General features: G+C 33.6%; 1 protein-coding gene across 2 annotated transcripts in view; it reads right to left on the reverse strand.

Moving 5' to 3' along the window:
- LOC117161529 (uncharacterized) overlaps positions 1-25,272 on the reverse strand; it is an 81,140-nt gene that overhangs the window by 26,310 nt on the left and 29,558 nt on the right. The window contains exons 3-4 of one of the 2 annotated variants that reach the window (XM_033343130.2): positions 24,363-24,443; positions 1,350-1,680 (exon numbers count right to left, since the gene is read on the reverse strand). In XM_033343130.2, the coding sequence (XP_033199021.2) occupies positions 1,350-1,680; positions 24,363-24,443 (412 nt within the window). The remainder of the gene's footprint in view (positions 1-1,349; positions 1,681-24,362; positions 24,444-25,272) is intronic. The other variant, XM_076625833.1, reaches the window with a different exon arrangement.

A 25,272-nucleotide genomic window follows, 5' to 3' on the forward strand; every position in this document is an offset into this window, starting at 1 on the left:
AGCAGCATTTCCATATCGTTTAAATCCAAAATTTTCTTTCGCAGCTCCATAGACACGCCTTTCATGCATATATACATATATTATATAAATTGAGGTATATGTCACATACCCGTTTGTATCGACCATTTCGACGCATTGTCAATACGATGGAGGCAATACAGAGACAAAGAAAAGAAAGAAGGTAAAATAGGAACAAAAAGATATGAGATACGATTCTCTCGAGCTGAAATATTTTCTTATTTTGTGCTCTTCTTTCTGTGATCGAGCAAGCTATACATATATATAGCTATATATAGATATATATATATATACGTATAGCAAAAGGCCATTGATGTATCTTTCGTTAAAAGACCCTTTAAACCATATAAAATGATTTTCCATTACATTTCGTGCACCGATGAAAGTGAACATTTTGATATTTCCTGTTCAGCTATGAAATACGAGAAATTTATTCATTTCACATAGGGTAGATAACTGAAAAGACTACGTATAAAATTTAGTCATAGCAAATAGTTTTTTGAACTATTTAACAAATTGCGGAAGTGTGTTTTGTGATTTATATATCATGTATTAATTGGCACTAATACCATAATAAATTTAGCGTAGTAAATATTAGTAACTTGTACCTTTCGAATATGTTGAATTTTAAATCTCTATCACCTAGATAAATATTTTTATAATAATTTAAATATAATTCAAATAGCAGAAACAAATGCGGAATATCAAATACAAATCAATAATCATGCTGGCATACCCAACCTCTTTATGTAGGATTATTTCTACTATTTCCAAGAGAAATGGGGAATTTGCCAATAATTCGCGCAATCATCGCGTTCCTTTCACGCTATAGTCGAACGTTTTGATTAAAAATACTTCTAGCGAAATTGAAAGTCATACCATCAAGCGTCGTACAACTCAAGAATTATTTATTCGAATCATTGATCTATCGATAAATTCGGAGCTAGTCAAAATGAATATGAAATTGGCAATCTTTTATAGAATATTTCTAACTCTATATTCTTATCAGACCACTATAAAATATTCATATATAAAGCATCATTAAACCAAATAATTTAATGGTTAATAAATCTCTGAGATAGAGCACCATTTATATCTGATGAAGGTAAATTTCTACATTAAGACAATTTTCAAAATACGTTACATAAATCTGAAAAATTTTGCAATCTAATAAATCGGATGAACATCTCAGATTCTGAACGTCGTCACAGTTCCCATGCTCAAATTGAAACCGTTTCTCTTACTTACTACTAGCAATAAACAGAGAACTATCTCTCGTCGCGTTCATTCACGGACAACACAGAATAAAGTACTTGAGAAGAGAAACTCACCTGAAAAATGGTAACCTTCTTCAATACGGAGAGATTCACATGTAGCGCCAGTTCGGTCTTCAGTTTGTCTGGAAGTAGACCAAGGGCGGTGTTGATGTCACCACCGCCTTGTATTCTTCCTCGCGACCAGCTGTAGTCGTACCACCTGAGTACTCGCCTCTTCATCCCGCCTGGTACTTTATGATGTCTCATATATGTCTTGGCGCCATCGAGCAATCTCTCGAACTCCAGTCGATTCGCGTTTCGATTGGTGATCACGTTTCCAACCTGGCCGACGATCGTTGCGAATATGAAGACGCCGATCAGGTAACTGACTATCGTAAAGACGTACCTACGGATCAGGAAGCGAGAAAAAGGGCCGATCAGTCCAAGGAGGATGTGATCAGTGTCCTCGGTTCATGGACGAGCGGCCCCCGCCGGAGCCTTTCTCCTCTTTCTCTCTCTCTCTCTTTTTTTCTCTCTATATTTCCTCCCTTATCTCCTCTCGTTCGTTCCTCCTTACTTGCCCCTCTCTTTCTTTCTTCCCTTCTTTCGTTCCTCCCTTTCTATCCTCCCTCTCACGTTCAGCTTGATCCAACGACTGTGTCACTTTCTCTACTCGTTCGCTCACACCCTGATTCGAAAGTTCACATACACGCGACATGTTACTTTTCACGTTCAGAAAAATGTGCGGGATTCGAAGAGATCGCAATCTGTTCTTTATGATTCGCCATATCTGAATTTTTCCACATTCTCTTTCGTGTGGTTCGAATTTGGCTACGCGTTATCGGAGCCAATAAACGCGAGCAACCTTTCGAGAAGAAGACGGGGTTTGAACAGTTTGTCTCATGAGATATTCATGAGGAATTTCTGGCGAATCGGAAATCGCGATTCTTTTGTCTTTTTATGATTGCTTCGAATGCATCTTCGGAAAAAGCAGATTTGTCAATGGCGTCAGTTTTTAGCCTTGTCATACGTAATGTGATAGGATGGAACTTGATTACTGGTAGGTATTTGTTAGGTCTTCCGTCATGAAGAAAGCGCGTTTATGGGTCAATTTATGGATCTGCCTTATCTTCAGTTTTGAAAGAAATAATTTGGCAGAAGTTTACTCAAGAGTGCAGATAGATATATATATTTGTGTCACTATTCGTATTGGAAAATAATAATTTTTGATTATGCATCGATACTTTAAGAAGTAATCTTGCGATCGTTAATAAAAAAAAATGGCACTTCTTCATCTTTGAAAATAAAGGATAACTTCTAGAACTTATCACTGATATTGTCAGACCATAGTTTTCAAATTTTAGATTCTACGATGAAAGATGAATATTTTGAACAATAAATAGTTTTAAAAGTAAAAATCGAATACTTTTCACATAATCTATCAAAGTTACTAAAGACGTAATAATTAATTATATGTTATTTATCACAAAATGAAGTCAAAATGACAAATTGAAAATTCATATAGTATTTCACTTACTTTGCTGGCTTTATCAAATCGTTGGCATAAATAAACGGCATTCATGGGATACGTTCATGATAATGACAGGATATTTTGACAAATCTGTCCTTATCTATGTCAAAAGATTCGAACAAATTGGAACGTCTTTTGCAACAGCGATTCAGGGCATCTCTACTGTGCGTTCCTTGTATTTAAACGTGTTCGTTAGAGTCATCTGTCATGTCCTCACTTCTGGTCAACGACGACGTACATTTTTCTGAGCGATTCCTTATCATGTCCCATTTTCCTACATTTTTCTTTTCACATTTAGGTCACGTGTAACCACTCAGACGTGCTTCTAACCATTTATATCAATCACACACGCATGCATACGTACAAGATACAGTTGGAGGCAAAAATAAGTGGGCAGGTAGTGGAAACAGATAAAAAGAAAGTTTTTGTTGAATACGACTTATATACAGAAAAATATAAATATTAATTTCAATTATTTGCTAAATAACTTATATACATACTATAAGAATATACGAGCACAGGGCGGTTCACAGGACAAACTGATTAAATTTTAGAAATTTTAGTGTCAAAGCACTTGATTCTTCAGCTCGTATTCACTTGCTTATCGTATACAATTTCATTAATTTTCACTATTTTCTGTTCTGTGGAGTTAACAGGTTTGGCAAATAAGTGCTTCGTATAATCAATAAAGCTGAGATATGACATTAGTTCGATTAAATTTCATTGATACCTATTTGCAGTATCTGTCCACTTATTTCTGTCCCAGACTGTATATACACAGACAAAGAGGCAGATTCGTGCAGTTTTTCGTTTCTCTTTCATTTCTCTCGTTTCGTACTTTAGCGAAATTTCTCATTCGCAGACTTTCCTTCTTCCTCCCTTCGCTGACCCGGAGCGTGTCCGCGTTCCGTGTTCTTTAGACTTTGCCTCTCCGCTTTTATACTTTTCAGCCATTCGTACTCTTCATTCCCTCATCCTTTCATTGTCGTCGAGCCAGCGGAGGCTTTCTTTTCGCGTGTGCCTATAAATTTATGGGTAAAAATAGTCGGGAAGAAGCGAAACTTTCCAACTTTCTTTTAGTATATCGATGTTTATTCATTGTTTTTGCATACGATTGAGCCATTAATTTAAGAAATATTTTAGAATTTTTATATCACGCAGTTATTTATTATTTCACCATATTATTTAACGTTCCATCTTTTTCTGACACGCTGATTGCCACCACTGCTTTTTTTAACACGTTGTAGATTGAAACATACCGTGATATTTATTATACCGCATTGCACACATTTTCCTGATAACATTGCATTGTTAACAAGCCATTCGCATTGTTGTAAATACTTTAGTCCGTGAAATTTATCTTATTTTAATCGTTCCAAAAAATTGAGTAAAATGGGCCACCAAATACCATGTTGACAGTCAACGTGTTAATCAGAAAAATTTGTTTCTTCACAGTTGTTGTTAAATTCCCCCTCATATGCGGATCATTCACTTTTGAAAAGAGTCCGAATTGCTATTCGATCTAGCGAAGTTCATCAACGTTCTGAAAGGCTCAATTACTGCCCACCCGATATCAACAATAATCCACTAAAAATTGTTCCGACTGCAAGTCGTATAAATTCAATCGATATCAAGAAAACGTTCCTAGCTTTCACGAGAATAGGGAGCTCGGCAAGCTATCCGCAGGAATCTCCGGGCTTGCCCCGAAGGTTTAAGGTCAACGGCAAACGAGGAAGATTCGATTTGTGATTCGTTGAACTCTGCAGCTAACGGCGGGTTAAATTTGACCCGTTCGTAGGATCGAGATTCTCCTGAGTGTCGATCGTATTTTAGAACGTCGATTTTCTTGCTTTCGGCTTCGGTTTCCTTCTCGAACGTATAGGACTGCAGCTCTCTGATCATTAAGCGGTCGCGTCGTTAGGCGTGTTGCCAGGGTCGAGAGAGTTGGAAATATAAGTTGGGTCAGTTGGTACGACCGCGAAACGTCAGAGCACAGGAAAAGGAGCGGAGAATATTTCGTTCCTTTTTTTTAATTTTATTTTTTGTAGAGACGTCACGCTCTCAACCGTTCGTGCACCTTAATGATCGCGCACAGAAAATCCTGTAAAACGTGGAAGCTATCAATTTACCGAGCGGACACTCTCTTGGCGTAGTGAAGAATTAGTCCATGGTACGTCGTGCTTCGGAAACACGTTGTACTGCACCGTGATTAAATTGTTTTGTAATTTAACGGAGTTTGTTAGAAAGGAGAAACGTGAACGACCGAAGAAGTACAAATGTTAGGCAGATAATAGTGATCAGTAGACTGCGGATATACTATATAAGTTTATAGAAAATTAGAAGAAAAAGAATTACACAGAATGTACATAGCATGAAGGATATATAAAATATGCAAATGCATTCTATAATAATATTTGGTAGGTAAATCAATTTTTCCGGTTAAAAAATTCTATTTTTTAACTTATATTGTAAAAAATATGAATTTGTATAAAAATTCGCAATCTAGCGATTAATAGACTACTACTAGGATCCATTATGTATTTATGGGAAATTTCGTCGCTCTTGTTCTTGAGTGTTCTGTCGTCGCTAGTTTATAAACTGAGAGAATTGAGTTTGTAGTTCGCGAAGCTTAAATATTGCATATTGTGTGAAGTAAGAACTAAAAAGAACTGAATATTTGTCGCTTTCTAAGTAGAGTTTTCATCATCTTCATTATGAATTTTTATTCTTTATACCAATGAGACGTATGTGGATCGGTTAATTACATTTTTCTGAAGAAAGAAGTTAGAACAGTTAAGAACTAGGGCGACGATTTGAAAATGCAAAAGTGCACGGAATTAATGTAATATGTAAAAATGCATAGAATGGAAGTAATATGCAAGAATATATAAAATATGCAAAATATAGTAGGTACCCGTTATAATATTTAAGTAGTAGGACAATTATCTACCTAGGTTGCAGTATTAATTATATGCATAAGGATACGAATTTGCATAAATATCCGCAGTCTAGTCAATTTTTGACACATTTGTGGTCCTTCGGGCTCAAAACGCGTTTTTATTATAATAATATAAATTTTGTACAGCTTTGTCCTGAAGTAATGGATTGAGAGATTAAGAACGAGAATCCAGCAGATCGCTAAGTTTTCTGCACCATTCAATTTCTGACACAATATCCTGGCTGACCTTGACCGGACGCGGTAACCACCGTCATCTCATTCGAACTGGATCTTCGATATTTTAATCAAAGCAATTTTCTCGACTTCATTTCGCTGAAATTATTTTTCCAAGTGGCACGGCGAAGAGGCTCGAAGTAAGAAACCTCTCGAAGTGGCTTCCGCGTTCCTCGTAGTTAAGGGGTCGGATTTAAATTCCGGGGGATCGATCTTTCCTACCCTGAAATCGCCTCTATAAAGAAGTTCCTTTCCAATTGTTGTGTAATTTCGATAGATTTATTCATTTTCAGATGACAGTTTTGCAATGTTAAAAGTATTGGATTGTAGTATAGATAAGATTGCTGTTCCTTTTTAACTTTAGAAGCTAAAAGCCGATTTCAAAATCGACTTCTTATTTTCCTTTCTTTTTGGTTCTGAATTCTATATTTATGGATGTTTTATGGTTGTTCAGCTTTTTACGGTTGCGCAATAAAACTGATTAAAACAGTTATCTGATTATCTGTTTTCGTAATCGACTCTTTATTGCCCGTGCTTTTTGTTTCTGAGTTATATCTTTACGTTTTTTATGATCGTGCAATAAAGCTGATGAAGAAATTAACTGAGTGTTGATGTGGTTAATCTCCAGATTTCTTACAATTAAAGATGTTTTATACCATCACTCGCAAAGAAATTCTATGAATTTATACGATATGTTTAAATATTGACATTTCGACTAACGATTAAACATTGCTTGGGGTTACTATATTTTTATAGCTTTGTATTTAATAACAATTGTGTTTAAATTTTGTTTATAAAACCAGTCCTAAAGTTTGTTAAAGAATTAGAAAATTTTCTAGTAAAACGTTAATTGATCATTTGTCATACGAAAGTCTTATCATACGATCACGAAGGTCTTGAAGATTCAATTTTCTATTTGAAGCGAGTTATTAAATTATTTTTTAATCACAAGTATATATTTATCTGATTGAGGGTTTAAAAGAACTGGATTTCTCATGCTTGATAGTAATTCCCTCATCGTAATCTGATTTTCAAGATTGGTTGATCTTCAAGGTAGATCACAATAGAGCTTAGGATTACGATATAACAAGATGTTTCAACTCTCGACTCTCGACTGGTACAGTCGGTAGTTGTTATGTAACTAGAATTCCGCGTAAATAAGTTTATTCGAGCTAAACTTAATTACAGCAATGAAAATGAAGCATAGTATATCATATTATCTAATTAAAAGTTATGAACTATTAACGTTATTTCTTATATGTTACATGATACTACCATTCGCTTGCATATTTAACAAATGGTTATTTAAGGTAATTTGATTTAAATAAATACAACGTATAAAAACAATGATTGAGGGATTATGAAAATTTATGCAACCGAGTAAACTTTTAACAATTGTAATAATTCGTACTAATATCTTAATCCTATTATCCGCTTTGCTCTTCTTCTAAATATTCCTTTGTTCAATATGGTAGAACCGTAATTTCCATTAAAAAGATCCGCTGCATTCAACAAACTTGTCCTACCGCCTGTTCGATTGGCATTATATTGCATTTGTAATATTCAATCATTTTGTTTCTAAAGTAGTTAAATTTATTAAAATATTTATGAAATAATGGTGAATAATTATATATCAATATACTCTGGTATATGTAATACAATATCGACTTTCGTGTTGTAAAAGCGTTACCTACAAGTCGAAATCATCCAGTTAGATTCGAAAAATTATGTGCAATATATTCGATTTCATCTTTAACGATTAGGCTCCGTATAAAGTATCCAAATTATAGCGATTTTTATAATACTTCGTAGGTAGAACGATTGAATGCTCGCAGAAATCACTGTAAATGTTAAAACAGAAAAATTGTCTTTTTTGTTGGAAAATGTCCTGCGTATCAATTAGAATACTATAGCATAGAATTCAAGTGCAATTTTTCTTTCTAAATATTTCTTAATAATGCTAGAAAATCTTCAACGTCGTTTCTGTAGAGAAAAATATAAGCATCAATAAACGTCGGTTAATTATTTCTTAGCTTTTGTTCATACCATTTATTTAAGATCTAAATAAATGGAACATTGAGTTTTTTTTATAAGTATGAGGTAGGGTATCATAGAGATAGAAGAATAAAGCGCGTGAGTCGTACGCCGCCGTGTTAAGTCAAAAGGGCGTATTTGCAACTTTCGCTTAAATCAAGTCATTGCTTCCAGATAGCGCAAAAACAGTTTACTTATATGTATATTAAATAAGAAAGTCGTACCTACATTGAAGCTAAAGATACAACAATTATATTTCTGACGTATGTGAAATCGATGCCTACTTGTATATGCTGTATATATCATAAGACGGTAGAAGGGTTGCGTTTGTACGTGGAATAAAAAGCAATAAATAAAACAGTCACCCAGGAGCTCATAAACTACGGAGTCGAAGAAACTAATTTTTGGAATTTTTATCTGTCTGTTTATTTGTCCGTTTGTAGTCGCGTCACGTAAAAACTTCTGAACGGATTTTGATGAGATTTTCTCTGTTATATAGCTCAGTAGCAAGGAAAGAAAATAGAGTATGTTTCATTTCGATCAGTTTTGTAAGAGCTGAGAAATAGCTTATACGCTCCCACGTTTGGTAAAGGTCAAGCAACCACAGTTATTGTTCACGTCGTGTTTGTTCTAAAATCGAACTTTTTTTTTTATAATTTAATATTCATTGTTACGGAGAACAATCTAATTGTTAGTATATAAAGTACGTAGGCAAGCAACCTATAAAAATTCCTTTGCTTAAAAATTGTTCCGTATATTAGTAGTCGAGGCGAACAAAGTTGCGCGTAAAAGCTGGTTGAATAATAAGAGGTATTTTTCTCAGAATCATCTTTCGATCGGACAGCTACCTCTAGTTGAATTAACACAGCAATATATTACCGTGTAAATGGCTACGATATAGGAGTAGCAAGAGAATGCTGCATATAAATCCCTACTGTTTTTGGCTGATCAGACATGTCAACTGCACGTTAATGTCGATTATTAATCAATATTACGATTACATATTTACTGTACGAATGCGCATACGTTATTAAAACAGGGACACAAGGGACCTCTATACATCGTTCTCATTCGATTTCTATATCGTTTTTCAGCTCACTCATACACCCTATCTTTATATCTCTGTAGTAGGTATCGCGTTGCGCCATCGCGTTTTACTCTTGCTTCGTTTTCCCTTTATCGGTGGGAAATACAATGTGACTGGCAAGCGAGCAACGTGTTTCTCGACGTGTTATTAATTCGTCAAACGTAGTCTAGCCGACGAACCTGCAGCTTTTCGTGGAAATGAAAAGTTCGATCTCTGGTGGGAATAACGCCGGAAAAGAACGGACGTCTGGCGCAAAGTTGCGCCGAAGAAGGAACTCGTAAGCCCTCGATTAATTTTATTTCTGCGGAAGCGGCCGGAATCCACCTTCGACGCCCACCGCCTTTCTCCGCTAAGATTTTCATTAAAGCCAGCTGCGAAATATCGTGCTGGCTTATCCATCCACCCGCCCCCGCATTCTCTTCGGAAATTTCTTTTCTCAGAGAAGTCGATAGTTATTGGATACGGACCGGCTTTATAGTGCGGACGTGACTGTTCGCTATTTTTCAGATTATAACTTTTCAGTCTGTCCCGTGTTTACACTTTCGGTTTACTCACAGGTGGACAACAGAATTCTTCTTGATTATCCCTATCTACTGAGAATGTTTGACATTTTTCGTTTAGCATCTTTCGTGGCAAAAATGGTTGTGAGTAACTTCATACAACGAGGATTTTCATTAAGTTTTGCCGTTTTATTTTTTTTTGCATATTACGTGCATCTTTTGCACTTTAGCGTTTTCGAATTTCTCGTAAATGCATAAAAATTCGCAGTTTACTAATAATTTTGAAATGAAACGCACGATGAAATAAAACACATTGATATCGTGTTCATCGCGTTTGACATGAAATTACAGGAAACTATCATGAGGAAACTATCAACGTAGTCTCCTCCGTTCTTTATCGCCCCTTTCTATATGGAAAGTAGCATCTTTTTTTATCGTTAACTTGTAAAATTTCTTTGATTTAGATTTTGTTAAAATTTACCTTCTAGAATCTTGAGAACTGCCTTTGATATGTCCTTACGTCTAAAGCTTATGGATAAATCGAATTTATTATTGGTAAAAATCATAAAGCATACGATATTGCAAACGTTCTTTCTTTGTGTTTTAGGTTTGTCACTCTTTCATCATTCTTTTGATCTTTTTAAAAAAATTTATGTGTAATAATATTTATTACACTTTCGCCGAAATAAATCGCGGATTTGCGAATTGAATTTGTTTAAATTTTATTCTAGTTGCGTCCTAAAATAACGTTATTTAAAATGTGCAGAAACGTTTCAAGTAATCGATTTAAATAAACGATATAAGAAAATAAAGAAATGTTTATGAATTATCGAGAATCTAGTTAAATGTTACTGCATATAGATAAAACCGCGATGAATCAATCAGGATCACGTTATAAAAATCAAATGTATCTACCTTTCCCATTCGTGAAGCTTTCTAAAAGAAGCTTAAAGAAAGTGAAATGAAATCCATTTCGTTTATTGAAAATTTTCCATTAAAAATCGAGAAATCCACAATATTCTGCGTGCATTTTCATAATAGCAATTATTTAAATATTAATCATTTCCTTCCAATATTTTTTTCATGTATATTGCAATATATATTTCATGTATATTAGTAATTAATGGAAGAATAAAACTTAATTTTGCTTAGACCAATATAAACGTCATAAAGGCGTTAAAGTTATCAGATTATAAATATGAAAAAGGAATTTTTTTACGTGCAGAGAGGAAGAAGAACAATTTTTATCTAAAGTTGCATCTGGCTTACTTCTCCCCCGTTCTTCCCCATAATAGGCTACTTAACAGTTTCCGGACTGAAATTAAGCTATAACTGGAACGAGAAATTGTACAGTCTTTACAATTTCATTTGATCCTATGATAATGGCGCTTTTGTAAAATTTAATCAACTCGAATGGAAAAGGATAGTAATTTTCTTAAAGTTTCATGCGAATCTAAAGTTAAACTATTTTATTTTGATAATCTTTCGCTATCCTTTTTATAATTTTTAATTTATTTGGCAATGCTGGAATTGCTTGTGATCGTTGTATCGTATAAATTTCATATACGGTAGGTAACAAATTTATACCAATATTAATTTGTGAGGTGAGCTGTGACGCGAGCGATGGAAATAATAATTGTAAGTCTGTCTATCTTTTCTTTATATCGTAGACATTAATCGTTTGGAACGATTTAAATGTTTCGTATGAAATTATTACTTGATAGGTTTTTTGACAATGTGTAATAAATTGTAAAAAATTTATAGCGATATACATGTTTCATAAATTTAACAATTTGCATGATATAAATGAATCTATTGAATTTATATGTTGCGTTGGTTTGCAACATTTTCTTACAGACTGATTTTACAGTATCAATTAATGATAAATTAGAGAAAAATAAAAGATATTGAAAACATAGGTATTTTACAGAGAATTATGTTTCAAATTGATTAATGACAACCACATCATCATCATAATTTGACAAATCGAATTGATGAATACGAAGCTAGATCCAAGCCAAGTAATTTTGAAGCAAATAAACTTGCAGTAATTTCGTAGCTGTACAATAGCGTCGTGTAACTTGCGTTAAAGAATGTTCGCGTTTTTCACGCAATCGCATTTTAAATCACGGAAGGAAATATTTAATTGTAAATACAATGTTTCTGTAAGTATAAGCGACGCATACTTCAGCATGGTTTAAAAATTATTTCCTATCGAGATATGTATATCACTTTTTACAAAAAACGAAACAAAAATTTCGTTTCGAAATTTTAGACTAAATTTACATCTTTTGGTACTTTAATAAGTCTTATTCTTTTTGTTGTTGATAATTACCAAGTTATAAGTCTTTTGTACTACCATCTAGCGAAGTTAATCTCGATAATTATTCAAAACGGAGCAGTATTACAAATTCCTGCTGATTATGAGTGCTAAAGTTTCTTAACTTCTTTTGGTTACGTTTCTGTTCTCGGAGGAGACTTCATAATTCTCCACGTCCCAATTAAAATGAAACATTAGAATTCTACGTAAAATTCTATTTGACCGTTGGCGGAAACGTGGTAAAAATTTCATGTATCTTCAATTTTTCATTAGCAAAGCTCGTGTAAGGAACTCCATTTAACGTAGTTAATTAAGACAGCTGTTTTAAGATTATGATTTTTTAAAGAATGAAATTTAAACATTTTCTCTTAAGCAAACGTACACCCTTAAAACAATACAATTGCGTATGGCGTCTCACAGTTAACAGAACAGTACGTTAATTAACAGTCTTCCATTTTAATGAATACGTTATTGCGAATTTGATTTATAACCTGTTCCGCGTGTGTATGATAATTGATGTTATTTAATATTATAAAAGATTTTGTTTAAGCGGAAATTTCGAGACAAATTCATAAATGAAGATCAAACAAATACTTTTCTTCGGATATTTTATATACTTTTACATAGTTTATATATTCTGCGTATATTTGCACATCTAAGTTTCCTATAAACGTATGTGCTAATCGCTATTTTTAAAAACTCAACGATCCACAGGAATAACTCCACCCAAATAAAGCACCATTTCCACGAAGAATTCGACGATCTAGAGGAATATAATTTTTAACTCGAATCTAGAATGAATAATCCTACTTCTCCATGGCTGAAGAGATATTTCAGTTTTTATTTCTCACGAGGAAGATTTTGTCAACTGCGTTAATTCTGCTCTACTAAATCCATCTTCTCGATCTATGTTCTGGAATTTTGAGAAACCTATCGTCGATTTTGCCTGATGCGAACAGTGACGTCTAATTCCACGACTCTTTTATTACAAGGGGTAAGAAAATAGGGGCGAACTGGTCTAGCCTTCTAGTCAGATCGAAATTATTATCTTCGCGCAGTAAATTCCATGGAAGAGGCATGGCGCTGCCACAACACAATCCAACCACTGGCAATAGAATATTTTACCTCATCGCTGTTCCCACTGAACTTCTGAAAACGAATTACCTATGCTTGCTCTCTATCTGCCAGTCGGATTTCTTCCAATCATGCCCACCCTCACGATGGCGAACCGATGGGAAAGATAAGGTTAACAATATCGAGGATATTCTCGAGCTATCGACGAATAGTACAGTTTGAATTGTCCCTATCGACAGTGTACCCTTTATCTTGGTCGGAATAGAGCGCCAATTTCAGTTTACGAGATCCTTCCGTGGGCAAGGGTAATTCGATACTGAGTGAATTTTTGTATTACTTACGTAATGAAGCTAGGTACACTATGGCTCTAAAATTTGGGATCATTTATTTAATAACAAAGGAACTTGCGTTATTTTAGCCCAAGATACAGATCATTTGCAAACTTGGGTATATTTTAAATGATTAGAATATAATGTGTGAGAAATTATGCTTAATAAGTGAAGACATTTTAAATATTTTAAAATATCGTCGAAACGAATCGCAAAATGTATTTTTCTTAATTCGTTACAAGTCTGAAGATATCTCTGGTAAAACTGGAGATTTATGTTAAAGACCACAGTTTTTTAGCCAAAACAGGAGAGGTAGCAGTCTTACTTAATATACTTTTCTTAATTAATTTATATTACTATTTATATTAATTATATTAACTGTGTTTATTCTCTGAATATAAATAGGAGAAATATATCTAGATTGTAATAGTCATTTTTTCTGTTACTCGAAGACAAGTGAGAGGAGACAGTATTAATTTCGATAATTGTAGAAAAAACGTTAATTCAGATCTCTAAGATATTTTTAACTTCAGTTGAATCAGCACAAAGAGTGCTTCTCGCAGATTCTATCGTTCGTTTCCTTTGAAAACTATATTATAATAATAAATCATTTGTATTTTCACTCGAAGGCAAATAAAAAGAGACAGTGTTAATTTCGATAATCGTAGAAAAACGTTAATTCAAATATCTGAGCGATTTTAAATTCCAGTTGAATCGACACGAACAGTATACATCGCAGATTTTATCGTTCGTTCCCCTTGAAAACTATATTATAATAATTATCTCTGGAACGAAATTGGTATGGTGGAATTTACATCGCATAGTTGCTGCTACGATATCGATCCCATTACGCGACGTTGCTATAGATGTTCTATGCTAAATTATCATAATGTTTGTGGAATGCATTTTCTTGCTAATTTCCACAAGATTTATAACATAGCTAACATACGACATTACAGCTGCTGTATGCATCGATGCATTTTATCCTCAAACGTGAAAATTGAAAATATCAATTTAAATCATGATTAGTTAGGTATAGACATTTGTCGAAATTATTGGAGGCAGGGATGTACAATAAGAAATTATAGTTAACGAGTAAACTCTGGATATTAATTAATCTATGCCAATTGCAAAGATATAAAAGTAGGCAAGTATGTAATGAGCAAGTATATGAATGGACGAGTAAAAATGTGAAAATGATACAAAATAGGACAAATGAAATATGTATATATCGCAAGTTTTAGAAGGTGGGATACAGTTTTACTCAAATTTCATTTCTTTATCAATGTCTAAGAAAATACGAACGTGCATAATCATCAGCAATCTGTTAATAAATAAATGTTGAAAAAATATTGAATTTTGATTTTAATTTTTAATATTTAATACTTCGAACAAGATTATGTATAAAAAAATATATGTAGGAAATGTGAAGATGACTTGAGTTATATTTAAGAGAAACTATTTGAATTAGAAACACTTAACAATCGGAGATAAATCTATTCTGCAAGTATAAACATTTGTTCTTTATATAAATAGTAGAAATAAAGTAATTCCAGTTACTATTCTTTACTTGCGATGAAATAGATCTTTGTTGCATGGTATATTTTATCGTTATCACTTAAATATAGAATTCAGAAGTTAATAAATAAAATGATGACAAGAACGAGTACCATTATAAGAAACATTCTAAATTTCTTCTCGTGTCATAAAAATTACTTCCATTCAAAGTTTGCTTCACTTGCTTCAGCGTAAAAATTCACTCTGCAAATTGATTTGTATCTCCCCTTACTTTCTAAAACTACATCCCCTATTACATTTCCTACTTATCCTTCCTCTATTCAATATCGCTGCAGCTTCATCACTTTAATTAACCCATATCTTACTTCCACCATCTAATCGATCAGTGGAAACTGAAAACAAGAGGAGGAAAAAGAACGAAATTTTCTGAGATGTCATTCCATATAGAAAAAAATTCTTTGCTTTAGTTTTATATTATATTTTATATGATTAGTGTTATTAGCGATATTACCAATACATATTAATAATAACTAAATTGCGGTCGTTTATAAATTTCTGAAAAATTGAAGAGTTCGAAAATCTACAGAATGCACGTAATATGCAAAAATATATTGAAATAGAATATTTATTATAATTTTTAACGAGTGAACAAAATTTCTATTTCGGTTCTATTTCTTTAGTTGAGTCCATAAAAATATAAAATTGCAGTCATATTTTGATAGTCATATTACTAAATGAATCAAAATTTGATATTGAACTTAATTAATTAATATGTCAATGTTACAATATTATCAATACAATATTATCGTACAATGATGTGACAATACTTTTTGTAACTACTATATTTTTCACCGCTATAGTTTAGCTATTATTTCCTTTTCTTTTATGTTTATTTATTTTATTATTATACTGGTGAATATTACAAAACAAACTGTCGATTGATAATAATTATAATCAATGAAGAATGTTTTGAGATATCTCTACTATAATAGTTTTTGGCTCGATAGTATCATGTTCGTAATACAGCTGATTGAAAAATGTATGAAAATTTTAGAACGTGAAAGATGGGTTTCTTCGAGTCTGCCAGCACGGAATAGAATATTCGCCGGAGTATTATTCAAATTAGGTGGACTGACTGTCGTCGACCGCGGGCTAGAACCGTTTGTAATAGACCTAGGCCGGAATTCTAAATGCCAGCGATAAAGGATGAGTTTCAGTAGTACGTTCCCCTTGTCGTTGAAACTTGAACCATGTTCAACAGCACGTTCGAGTATTTCTTGGTTGAAAATTCTGACATGTTTTTAACCTCTGTCTTGAGTTACCCCTTACGGGTAATACTTTACAATCTGATCGGTATCTCCGATTCTTTCCAAACTTCAATATATTGGAAAAGATTATTTAAAAGAGTAAAACATCATTTACAGAAAGTATCGTAATTAATTCTAAATACTTTTAATTCTATATTAATCTGTTAACTGCGTTTGACGAGTATACGCGTCAAACAAGAATTCAATGTCGGTACGTTTGACGTGTATATTCGTCGTGTAAAATAAAAAATGATCATTTACCATAAAATGTCAAAATTTTAGCAAAAAGTAATACAAATATCATTTAGCGGTATGTTTACTTTATAATATCAGTAAAACTGCTATGTATTTTATGAAGAAAAATTTGATTATTTTCTTTGGTATATCGGTTATTCCCGGTATAATGTATTTCTTTTTACAAAATCAGTTGATTTTTCTCCTGTTATATTGAGTATTCCCGAATCGTTGGTATAATCTTGTTTCCTTATAAACTGGATGGATATTTTACTGTGTATATCGGCTATTCTCCGATAACAATTGAAATATAATATGATAAATATCATATGATCATATTTTTTGATCGAATGTGTTGAACAAATTATTGAGAAATATGCAATTTAACAAACATAAACTTCGAAAGTCGACCAACCACGAGTTCAACTGTAAAATCCACACGTCTCATCGGAAAATATTTCACTAATTTTATACCAGCTACATGATTAAAAGCAAATGCACTTCGAAGATGTGCCGTCTGTTCAAAAAATGAAATTCATAAGGAGTCACAGTATTGGTACTCGATACTGTGTGCCACCGTGTGTGAAAAAATCAACTGAATTTCTTACATTTTAAAAAATTTTTCTCGTTTGTGAATTTTAGCATTTTGTTGAAATTTTGTAATTTTTTATAATAATAATTTGTTTAACAATGAATTGTTAATCTTTTGGCATAAAAATATATGCCATCATCGTTTTGCTTCAATTCTGTTGTAAAATTTACAATAGGTACATTTGCCCTGCGTTTGACATGTATGCTCGTCATCGTTTGATTTTATTTATGCACCCCATTCATGAGAGATTTCCAAAACAAAATTCCGCAGTTATCTGGTTAAAGGTAACTTAAAGCTCGCATTGAATTTTGTAATTCTTATTTAGAAATTCGTGTAGTGTGCAAGTAAGTACCAGTATCGATATTTAAAAAAGTAGAGAAAAGAAAATCGTTAAAAAAGCGTTGCAAACAATTGTAAGTATTTTTTATGGTATATTAAAACAAAACCTAGAACCGTGATACGGAAATTGAAATACTATCGAGTACAAACAATGAACTAGATACTGATGACGACTCAGGTGACTACCAAGTTTCATCTTTTTTATTAATTCTTTATTTGTCATTTTTTGTTACTTGAATTTATTATTAATAAGCATTAAATTAAATTTTTTTCTTAACGTTTACTTTTTGTTATCTAATTTTTTATTTATATAGTTAGTTTTAGATTAGGTTTAGGTTTAGTTTTAATATATAATCAAAAGTATGTGGAATTGTTTGCGACAGCCTTTTAAATAATATTCTATCTTCTTAAATAGATAAAGTTTTCAATACATTGAAGTTTGAAAAAAGCCGGAGATACCGATCAAATCGTAAAGTATTCCTCTTGGCAGTAATCTTTTAAAGGCTTTCAGAAGTATTGCGTTCGGATGGAGAAATTAAGTCAATGTTTCCACCTTTAAAAGATGGTGGATTCGTTACACGATTGTACAAGTTTCTTTCCTTGCTCTTTTTTTCTTTTAATGGATCCTTTCTTCTCCTTTCTTAAGGAACAAGTTTATATGAAATTACTATTTAAATACAAAGCAGCGTCATTTGTATTTATTTAACATGGTTCCGATAGGTAAAGCATTTAAGACAAAATTTGTTAGATTTTTAGAACGTAGTTGCTCATTGGTTCGTTATTAACGTTATTAAAATAACGAGTGAACGAAACACTATACTGATCGCAATTCTCGACTAACCGAGCTGCTTCTATGAATATTATATCGGCAATTTCGAACGAAATATAGAAAAAAATCGCAAGGAACGATCACGAGTGAAGTGGAAAATACATTAACAGGATAAAAGTTAGGCTTTCCGTGTTCCACAATTCGAGCCGATACTCCATTATTTTTATTTTCGTACTTACGATCGACGAATATCCAATGTACAATAGCCTCGAATAAATTACAAATAAAGTAACATATAGTTCTTGAAGACCTCATTGCTTAATGGTTTCAATTTTCAAAACGTATAACTACTATTTCGTTATTTGCAAATATAAACTTTCTACATACAATACAATTTCTATATACAATATGCGCACGCAGGAATTATAGTTTATTCATGTAATTATTTAAGATAGAAATTACATACGATACTCGACTACAATTAGATTTTTATTCAATCGTCACCTAGTCTCGCAAGGCAATTCTACGTGGGGGAATTTGGCGAAAATTAACGATCGAGGTTGGTCGGTTTCGAGCCATCTCTGTGGGGTTCGAATCGGAAAGCACGCGAGGAATACCTGCTTCCGTCGTTTTGTCAATCGCGAGGAAACCACAGGCGGTTTGCTTTGACGTTCATGGACACTGGTTCTTCGTGGTTGACGATCCCACGTTAAACGCGTTGGGCTGATGTCGCATAAATCTAATGTCAAACAGTCTTCAACTGATCTATGACCTCCTTTTAATACGTTCATCTAAAACGACCGATAGAAGAATTTTTAACGTTACCGATTCCCAGATGAGTAGTAGATGTCTCAAAAAGGTGCAAGAAAATTGTTAATATTCTGGCAAATTTTCAACCTTTAATGTTAGCAAATTCTCAATTCCCGATATTAGCATGATTTATAATTTTATATATTAATAGAGCATTCTTTTTATCATACATTGTTTTACATTCTTTATTTAGCGAAATTCTATATTCTCGATATACCTTGTCTAATTCACATAGTTATGGACAGAATATGGGTTTCGATCTATTGTTCAAATTAGGACACTGAGCAACCATATGACTTTGACATGCTCTTGAATGACCATAAAGTGCTTTTGAGCGATGTTAAGTGACTAAAATAATCACGAAATGATCCTGAATAGCTGTCAAATGACCGTGAATATCCTTTGAATGACCTTAATGATCCTATTGTAGTGATTTTCTCGCGAATAATAAGATATCTCTATAGAATTATGAGCTGGTGAATATGGAATATCAAAATAATCGATTGATCGCTGTCTTTTATAATCCTTAAGTCTACCAAAAATTTTTTAATCAAAACGCATCTTTCTTTCCATTAATATTTTCCATTTTTATTCGAATGGTGACGTGAAACAGGAAGTTAAGCATAATTATGTTATATTTTTTCTGGATTAAACATGTGTAGAAATTTCGTTTAAAAATGAAACTAAAATTTCAGAAGTGAAAGTTTAAATGAGACATTCGTGTTTTTCCATAAAGTTACTGATGCAATGTGGTGCAATATTTTCAGATTCGTTATACACACATCCAAATGTAAGAAGACTAACATATATCGTATATTAAATGTAACAACTAATGTAATAACATAATAATAGTAACATAATACTCTTATATACTCATATAATAATAATGAAATAATATATTCCCTAACAGAAATCTATTTTTCAGAGATCATAATTCCATTAAATTGCTTCGTTAAATTATTTTCAGTCTTATTTTAAGTATAAACACCATATTACTAGATATTTGACGTAAAAAAATGAAATTTTTCTAGTCTTTAAACTTGGCCTTTGAAGGTGTTCTACTGAACAACAAATTGGGGACATCTACATTATTTAAGACCCTAGAGCATCGCATAATACATTTCGACTGGCAGCAATATTGAAAGCACGGTTACTAAGGCGCCAAGGTGTCACGTATCTCTGCTGAGAATCACAGGACAAGCAGTAATTAACTACATCGGTGTTCCTCGTTGATTTCCAAGTTATCGAGCTATTCATGCGTCACCTTTATGAATAATGCTCTATTGATTTGTCATCCGTTCAAAGTGAAACTGCCACTTGTAATAAGTCTAAAATTGTCAGATTGTTATTGAAATTGTCATTGAAATTAAACATAAAAAGGATGTAAAAGAATCTATCCTTAAAATGCAAGGCTAGTTGTTAGTCGATATTTTTTTCCGATCAATAATTAAATTTTTTACTGCTCATTTATCAGCCATCTGATTCGCACCGCATCAGTTGAGAGTTAATAATATTCTAAGATGGACAAGTTATTTTTTATAATATAATCTATTCTCTCTAAAATCTAGAAAATTTCAAATTAATATAATTCCGAAGCTGCCTGAAAACTTTAATAGCATGCATTCTAAATGCATGCTATTAAATTATATTTTATTCAAGCGTTAAATTAAAAAGTATAATAGCTTTAGCCTCGTTCGAAGAATCTGTCGACGTAGATATACGCGAACGCGACGTAAGTCGTAAGAATGCGGTTCTAGAAAATCTAGCGAATCCAGTTCCATTTAAACGATATGATAAATATATGTCAATTCTGGCAATATCGGAAGCACCAGGATCGGCAATAAACGGTTCGTACCGCTCGATAGCGGGGTACGGAATGTGACTTGAATTCTGCCACGAGCCATATAAACCAAGAGTTTCCGTGCGCGTATTATTTGCAATCCGATTTCGCATGCCACGATCGCGCCATGCTAAAGATTAGACAGGGACGACAAAATGAGATCTAAATCGGCTCACGGTTGCTTTCACTAATCAGGGCTTTTATGTACAGGCAAATAATGTCTTCTAATTGATTCGTACATCGGATGTAGAATAATAATAATACAGGTAAAATCTTTCCTCTCTCATAGTGTACAAATAACAACAGTCAGATAATGGATCTTCCTATGATAATATTCGCTTATTAATTTTTATTTTATTTTATTTTATTATATTTTATTTTATTTATCAATTTAATGAAATTTCGATTCAGTCCTTGCGAACAAACGAACAATAATTGTGAAGTAGATAATCAATTAGCTTTATAACAAGTAATAGTAAATTATACCAAATAAAATTAATTTTCGATGCAAGTGTTCAGTCATCGACTTTATTCACCGATTTTTATGTGTGAGAAACGAAATTTACTTCATTTCATTTCGTATGTAACTGTTGTATGATTCTCAATTACATAAAATGTAACTGAAATTATTTATGAACGACACAGTTAAAGCAAAATCTTGTAATGTAAGTAAAACTTTTTTATATATTCTATATGTATTTTTATATTTTCCATGAATTTTATTATCACATAGCAAAAGACCGCTCGGCACTCCGTTTTATGCATTAAATGTTTCTAACAAATACGACAAATATGAGCCTAAAAACCCTTGCAGTGGGATAAAACGGACTAGAAATTGATTCTCGTAACATCGTAGGTAGAAAGAATGATAATGATGGAAAACTAATTGAATTATAAGGAATAGCGCTTCTTAACACTTCTTTCCACAGCTTTACGATTGATGTGAAAATTAAAGGAATATAGAAGTTATAAATTTGCCAAAAAGCTTGCATTAATTCCATAACGTGAAATGTCAGTATGTTTAATAAAATTTCAATCAGGACAAATACTTTCCAAAAGAATATCGACATCTCTTAAACTTCTGAAAAGTTGCAACCACATGTGATGATTTTAAGAGCGCACCGAGCGAGGGTTAAAGGGCGAAACAAATTTTCGAGCAGCGTCCGATTTCTTTCGTTGTTTTCACAAAATGATAGATTCGCATAAACATTTACAGTTTAAATGCAAGAACTGCGAGCATTGTCGTTTTCAAGTATCCGATCTTCGTCGTCAGACATCGGTTTAGAAAGGTTAGATCGGTTGCACGCGGTGTACGTGTGTCGTGATAGATGTATCGAGGGTTGCGTACCGTATGAATGTCGTAATTTGTTTTGACGTTTCGTCCGTCGGCTTCATACGAAAAATATCCTCGCCAAGATACATCAAATGAGCATTGCGATACTGCATCATTGGTATACATGTCCATTAGTATTTAATTAATATCTATCATACGCGTATCGCGATATCTCTGTGTGAAACTAGTCTTAAGTTAACGACCGTCCGTGTGCTTATCTTTCAGTTCTGTCCAGTGCAGATGTTACGTTAGCCTTGTTTAGCCGGTAGAAACCTTCTTCGACCGTGCGTAATTTACTTTTTTCCTCGTCGAGCTATCGAGGGTGATCGAATGGCGTTTTCTTTTGTTTTTTACGATCGATCCGCGAGTATGACGGGTGGAAACGTACATCGATCACTGGTACGCGAGATAGGAAGGCGTTTCTGCGCGTGTCGCTGCACCGTCGACATCTATTTACCGATACCTTCCTCGACAAAGAGTAATTGCTGGCTTTGCAGCCTCTTGTTCTGTCGTCAAAGGCTGCCGCCAGCCACGACCCGTGAATATTCTGAATTGCGTGCGTGAAAGCCTCCTATGCGACCGCACACATGTGCCACGCATAAATTTTCTGACGTGTGAATAACGCGAGTTTCGGTTATAACACTGCGTCGCGCCGGTGGAAAGTAGAATAGAGACTAGCTCGGTTCTGGCGTTTCTTCCTCTTCTTTGTTCTCTTTTCCATTTTTTTTAACATTGTCGACTGCATATGAGTAATCGAGTGGTTGAATGTTCCGAGGGGCGACAATTTTGAAGAATGACCCGATAGAGATTTTTGTACTCAATCGAGGATCACATGGTATCAGATAACATCGTTTTGCAGATTTTACGTTCTATATGGAAATTTTTTATTTTCCTTTGACATCAGGGTATTTGTTCTTTTCAGTGCAATTATGTGCACTCGTTCAGTGCATTGTACGATTAGATTGTGCGATTAGAATTAAATAGATATAGCATTTGGATGAGATATACTTACTCAAAAGTAGAGAAGGAAATTTTACGTAATACTTTTCAAATTACAGATATTAAATTTGCGTGTATTTTTTAATCATATATTATGTGGTAATTTTAAGAAAGTTTTAGGGGAACAATGATAAAATTTTCCACTCGTGTATAATCAGAGGAACTTACGCAATTTAGTAATTGCAGAAAACGACGAATTGTTACTTCTTTAGTAAGCATACAAAATTATAAGAGTGTGCAAAGTGGTAGTCTGTATAGCCAAAATGAAAATAATGTTTTCACCTACTTCAATATCCTTTGCTTATTTAATCAAAGTATATATATATTATATATATTACATTATATATGTATAACATAATATAATATAATTGTTCTTCGTATAAGCAATATTGTCTCGTAAAAAAGTGATCTAATGCGAAGGTTGATTCGCAAGAACCATTTTTCTCAATCTTTACCCAGTTCACTTGATGTCATAAATCCTCACCTAAAAAGTACATTCAGCTAAGCTTTGGCAAGTCATTCTCCGTCCAGCAAGACAGATTGGAGTTTCCGTTAAAATATTAGCGTTGCAAATGAAATACATATATTCTACTTATACCCATGCAGAAACTCCATCGTTGTTCTATTTCTCCGATCGCATTTCACGACACCATGACACAATGCATGGATGCGGATTTTATTTCATAATAGGTTTCAGCAACAGTACCGTCTCTAAACGATCATCGAACGAATACTTTTTTACTACGTCACTGTGTCGCGTTTCGCGCGAGAAATTCGTAACCTGCCTGGCTGTACACGACCAATTACTTTCTTCTTCCGTCTTTTAACATCCACCTCTCTATTTCGCATTTCAATGATTCTTTTCAATCCACAGCACGCACTCTACTATTTCTATCGTATCAACCTTTCTTCTCACGTTCACCAATTGTTCTCACATCATGTCACTTTCATTCCCCACTGCACCACTCTCCCTCTCTCTCTCTCTCTCTCTTTTACTCGCTCATGACGTTCGTCCTTTTCAACATTTAATCTCAATCTGTATCGTAAGTCTATCGTCATTTTCGCGATCATTTCCTCTCTCACTCGCTGTCCGGGCGTTTTAATCGTTCTTCCGGTCTTATCCCCTTTATCTCTGCCCCTGCCCCTTCTTTCGAATCTCTGATCTTTCGGTCGACATTCTTCTCTTGCTTTAACTCTTTTTTATTATTAATGGTTTTTTTTTGGTTTAATTCGTTTTTGTTTCTTTTTGCACGATATCGTATTGCTCTCGTTATTTGAATTCTGGAAACGATACTGATACCCTCCGTTATGCTTGAACTGCAGAAGCCGGGACAGTCGGCCACGACGAGCGAGGCTCCGGGGATTGCCGCCCGATACGACTCTGCCAACACAATAACAACAAGGCCGCTTCACGAGTCTAATTTCTAGGCATCTATCTGGTTCGCTAGAGACTTGACTTAAGAGAAAATGGAATTCTGTACGCGCGTTGTTTTTTTCTTTTTTTACTTTTTTTTAATTACTGTGTTTAAGGTCTCATGCACCTTCTAAGGTTATTAGTGACCACAGCGAGAATTTTCAACGGGACAGAACGTATTTATCGCAAGTAGTATGAAACAATATCTTTCAGGAAATATAGAATTTTTTTGCCGGAGTCTTTTCTCACGCGTTGTTTCCTTAGCTCCTTGTGATCCCTTTCCCCCTTTTTTCTGGTCTCCTTTTTCTGCCTTCTTTAGTAAGTCGTCTCCTAACCCTTGTTTTTCGTGTTTTCGCGTTTCTTATTAATGGATTAGCTTTGGCTCGAGGGATTAATATTATACGATGACGAAGGAACACGGAAATGAAAGTAAATAATAGGAGTTTGTTAGCTTAAACTGGTTTCTCGCAGTCTGTTCGAAAAATTCAGACTTTGGTTCGATTTTCTTTGGTTTTCGCTGTCCTGACGTATGGCGGAAGATATTTTAGGATAGAAAACAATGGCAGGGGGTAGATGATATATTGAGAAAAGTTGGGAAACTTCTGGTGTACTTTAATTTATAATATTATAGTATACAGTTCATGACGTGTGGATAATAATTATATTAAACAATTTTATGTTAATTAGTGTACCATAAGTTTTTTGCTCGTTATTCAAGGTGTTAAATAATATGAGAGGCTAGAAACGAAAGAATAAATATTTGTTGACCTCTACTCAAAATCTTATTGTCTTTCAT

Source organism: Bombus vancouverensis, chromosome 2 (genome assembly GCF_051014615.1).
Source record: "Bombus vancouverensis nearcticus chromosome 2, iyBomVanc1_principal, whole genome shotgun sequence".
NCBI classification, from domain to species: Eukaryota; Metazoa; Arthropoda; class Insecta; order Hymenoptera; family Apidae; genus Bombus; species Bombus vancouverensis.